General features: G+C 56.0%; 1 protein-coding gene across 1 annotated transcript; it reads right to left on the bottom strand.

Moving 5' to 3' along the window:
• Nucleotides 1-755: 755 nt before the first annotated feature.
• CAVIN3 (caveolae associated protein 3) lies at nt 756-2472 on the bottom strand. Its single transcript, XM_061148487.1, has 2 exons — nt 1974-2472; nt 756-1384 (listed from the first exon to the last, which is right to left on the bottom strand). Exons 1-2 carry the CDS (start codon nt 2355-2357, stop codon nt 977-979), a joined length of 792 nt encoding a protein of 263 aa, XP_061004470.1. The 5' UTR covers nt 2358-2472; the 3' UTR covers nt 756-976.
• Nucleotides 2473-4332: the final 1860 nt, after the last annotated feature.

Genomic DNA, 4332 nt, shown 5'->3' with positions numbered 1-4332 from the left:
GGGATGGAAAGAGAGGAGGAACCAATGAAGACTCCCAGGTTTCTGTGTGGATAATGATGCCATCCACTGGTAGAGAAAACACAGGAGTAAGAGCAGCTTTGAATGATACATAGTAATAAGTGCTCAATAAATAGCTGTGGAATTGAACTTAATTAAAAGGTAGAAGACAGACTGCTTCTTTTGGACACATCTGGAGTTTGGATTCCTTTTCCAAAGCATCTCAAGACCATAGTCTAGGGTGTACGTGGCTGATAGGAGAGGCCTGCCAGTGAGTGGTTTCTGGTTTTGTATTTTCCATGTGAGATCTTAGTGCCCTGATCAGGGATCGAACCATGATGCCCTGCATTGGGAACACAGAGCCTCAACCACTGGGCCAGCAGGGAAGTCCCAGGGGTGAGTATTAATGGAAAAATACCCAGCATGAGAAGAGGGCTAAAAACAGAGTCCTGGAGGTGGTAGAGGAAGAAGTGACGAAGAAGAAAACCACAAGTTGGCATTTGTTGAGCGCCTAAAAGCAAGGGACTGTACTAGATGCTGGGGGGTAAAAATCACCCTTGTATGCCCTACGAGGAAAGTGCTGAAGGAGCAAGTGGCCAGAAGGACACTTCTATGTGCCACTGGGGTAGAGCCCAGGAGTCAGTGGAAATGAGAAATCACACAATGCTCTGCGTGAAACTGAAGTCACATTCCAGGTGCCAACAGTCTGTCTTATTTCTTGCACCACCTTTCCCCCACCCCTTCACATGGAGTCCGGATTAGGTGACATGACTTTTATTGATGGTGAGTGTAAACAGGTGTGAGTGGCTGCTCTTTTAGAAGACACAGGGTGCTGGGCTAGAGAAGCCGGGAAGGGAGGGCCAGCGCCGGGCTGTGGATGCAGGATTCACTCCTTATTTGGGCGGGAATGCTGCATTCTGAGAGAAAGATTTATTTGGGGACTAGCATTAGGCACAGGGGAGGCAGGCGGCACCGGCCATCAGGCCGCACTCTCTACTTGGAGCACAGCCGCCGCTTCGGCAGCCGCAGGTCTCCCGGGATCCTCCTCGGTGTCCTGCGGAGGTTCCGGCTCCAGCCTGGACTCCAGCGCAGGCTGGGCTTCCGGCTGGCCCTCAGCACTCCGGCCCGGCCCAAGGCGAGGTGGCTTAACAGGCGTGGGTGCTGGCGCGGCATGGCCTTTGCGGCCTGAAAGGGCCCTTCGCAGGCTCTGCACCTTCTCCAAGCCGCTGCGCCGCAGCCTCCGCGCCCTGGACTCCACCGGCTCCTCCTCGTCTGAGCTCTCCTCAGCTTCGGCTTCGGGCTGCTGTGGGCCAAGTTCAGCCTGGTCCGCCAGGCCTAAGGGCTCCGGCGCCTTCTGGAAGGCCTTGGCTGGGATTTCAGCCTCCTCCTGCAAGTGAAGGACACAGAACTGGCCCTGGCAGCCCCCTCTCTCGAGAGCCGCACCAGCCTGAGCCCCGCATCTGAGTTACACCAGGGGGACCCGCCCCACCCTCAGCCTCCGCAGCCCAGAGGGAAAAGGCTAGGCAGGCGTGGGAAAATAGGGAGCCGGTTGGAGGGAGGTGGGGACAACTAGGACAGGCGAACTGTGCAGAAGTCTGCGGGACCCGTTTAGGGGCGTGAGACAGGATGGTGGCCTCAGGGGCAAGAACAGCAGGAGGCGGCGAACTGTCTCGGGGTGCACTTCCATCACCGTTACTTTCATCTGGGGATGGGCTGGGACTTGGAGCAACTTCTGTGGACGTGGCCTGAGCGAGCGCTGGGCGGCCGTCCATTGGCCAGGCTGCCTTCAGGGGTGTGAGGGAAGGCTGGCGCTGGGCTGTGGGAAGTGGGTGCGGCCCTGGAAGTGGGTTCCCCGAGAAGGGAAGAGGGTGGGGTCAGGAATGTGGGTGCGGCACGCGGATGGGAGGGGGGAGCCCCAGAGGGTGGCCCGCAGGCGGGAAAAGGCCCCGGATCCGGGGACGCCTGAGGTCACTAACCTTGAAGAGCAGAACGTGGAGCTTCCCGCGCGCCACCAGCAGCCCGTGGTTGGCCTCCAGCCGCTGCACCTGGGCGGCGCGGCGCACGGCGCGCTCCTGGGCGGCATCCGCGTGCGAGCCCACGCGCTCCGCCTTGGCCAGGAGCTGCGCCAGCGTGTTGCTCGTGGTGTCGTGGCTGCGACTCAGCGCGCCCAGATTGCTCTGGATGCGGCGCACGGAGCCCGCCAGGCCGCCCTGCCTCCGAGCCAGGCCCCCCTGCCGCTCGCGCAGCGTCTCCAGCATGGTGGCCAGCTTCTCCAGCAGGGTCACCACCGTGACGGCGTGCACCGGGCCCCCGGCCGGCGCTCCGGGCACAGGCCCCGACTCCAGAGCGCTCTCCCCCATGATCCCTGACCGCCCTGCCTGGCTCCCGCTGAAGCCGCCGGCTGCGTTCTGCGCTGGGGCCGCCTTCCCCGGCTCCTCCCCAGCTTCAGCCGTGACTCAGGCAGGCGGAGTTGGCCTTCCCCGGCGGCGGCGGGAGGGAGGGCAGAGGGCGGGATGTCGGCGGTGGGGTCCTTCGGAAGCGCGCCCCCTCTCTGCCGCCCTGCCCGGGGCCCCGCGGGGAATCAGGTTGGCCTGGAATCCGCCCCACCCCGCCCGACTGACTCTCACGAGTTCGAGTTCCTTTCCTCCACTCCAATTCCCTGGTGTGCCTCTTTCTGGAAAGTACTCTCTCCCCAGGCAAAGGGCAAGCCTTGGAAAATGTTGCTGTATGCATCGAGTGGGCAGAGAAACTATGTCAGCAAGGCAAATGTGTAACCAAAGGGCCTCTGCAGTCGCCTGCCCTCAGCCTCTCGCGCCTCAGAGGGCTGTGTTTGCACCCCTAGGCTCTTGGCTGTTTCGATACAGACGGAAGACTGGGCCTGAGGCCTCACTTTGGGACCCAGCAGGCCACGTAGACAGAGGAGAGGCGGAGTGGGTGGGGAGGCATCCTCTGGTATTTTCCTAGTAGTCATCACCAGGGTTTGGCCACAGGCCTCATTTCCTGCTTCTCTAGTTCGATGGGTAGCATTACCCTATTTTCTTTCTTCTAGGTCTCCTCCCTCGCTTTCTTTGAGCCCATGAGGGCCTAGCTCCTGCACCCCAAACTTGGAGGCCTGGCAGGACACCTCTTCCTACGAAACCTTTCAAAGGCTTAGATTAGTTTCTGGTATTTATGCTTTTCTTCTCCTAGAGGTTGGTTGTCGGCTCCCACCTGATTTTTTTTTTTTTTTTAATTTTCTCTGGAAATAGGTGAGAATGTCTGTTGAGAGTGAAGATTTTAAATTGCTGCCTGGAGATATGAGAGAGTGAGCATAGAGGATCCAGTTAATGATGCCGGTGTTGAATTTGTTACCTCACCACTGTGGAAAACCCCATGCCTCGTCTCTAGTGATACCTGGTAAACTGACAGGAGGCGCAGAAGTCCAGGCAGTGCACTGATTGTAGAATCTCTGTCCTTCCTCTCCTCATCTGGTCTGTGAGGGTCACTTGATGACTATGGCAGAAACTGTCACTCAGGGGTTAGTTACATGAGCCTGCAAGGACTTGACGTCTGGTTTACACAGGACAGCAGATGAGTGAAATTATTATTTCCAGAAATCCGGTGATGCTAAGTTGGAGACCAAATTCTACAGATTCTCCATGGAGCCTGACCCTTCTGCTCCTTGGGAACCTGAGGGAATCACCATCTCCTTCAGTGGATTTATATTTGCTCAGAGAGACCCATCAGGATGTGCCAGTTAAGAATACTTTCAAATTAAGGGAACAGAGAACCCAATTTAAACAGTTCTTAAACTCAGGAAATCCAACCCAAACATAATTGAAAAAGACCATGGTAGACAGAGTGATGATTAAGTGTGGGTCAGTCATAGCTCTCTCAACTATGCCCTCCAGGTGTCAGCTGCATTCCAGGCTGAGAGCAGGGGGGTTACAGCAGTTCCAGGCCTCCCATCTCTGCACAAAATTAAGAGAAAAGAGGAAACTGTCTTAAAATGTAGGATATTTATTTCCCAGAGCCCCTCAGAATTTTTTCACTTGCTTTCCACTGAGTTAAATGGCGATTCCAGAACCAAAGTGTATGGCTATGTCTTGGTGGGCTTAAACCTGAATTCCTTAACCCATCATTGACAAGAGAGCTGATAATTACCTTTTGACAATTTAGGCCCACTTCTAGAGCAGGGTAGGGTCAGTTTCTCTAGGAGCATATGGGTGGTATGGGCAGAAAAGTGGTTTTCTATGTAAAAAATCTGAGTATTGCTGCAGATAGTCAATAAAAATGTCTCCTACGGGAAGCCTATGAAAGAATCACTATCCTCAAGGAATGGTACTAAAGAAATCC

This window comes from Dama dama, chromosome 1 (assembly GCF_033118175.1).
Source record: "Dama dama isolate Ldn47 chromosome 1, ASM3311817v1, whole genome shotgun sequence".
NCBI classification, from domain to species: domain Eukaryota; kingdom Metazoa; phylum Chordata; class Mammalia; order Artiodactyla; family Cervidae; genus Dama; species Dama dama.
Note: the sequence above shows the minus strand (reverse complement) of the source record. Positions and strands in the feature narration are given on the sequence as shown.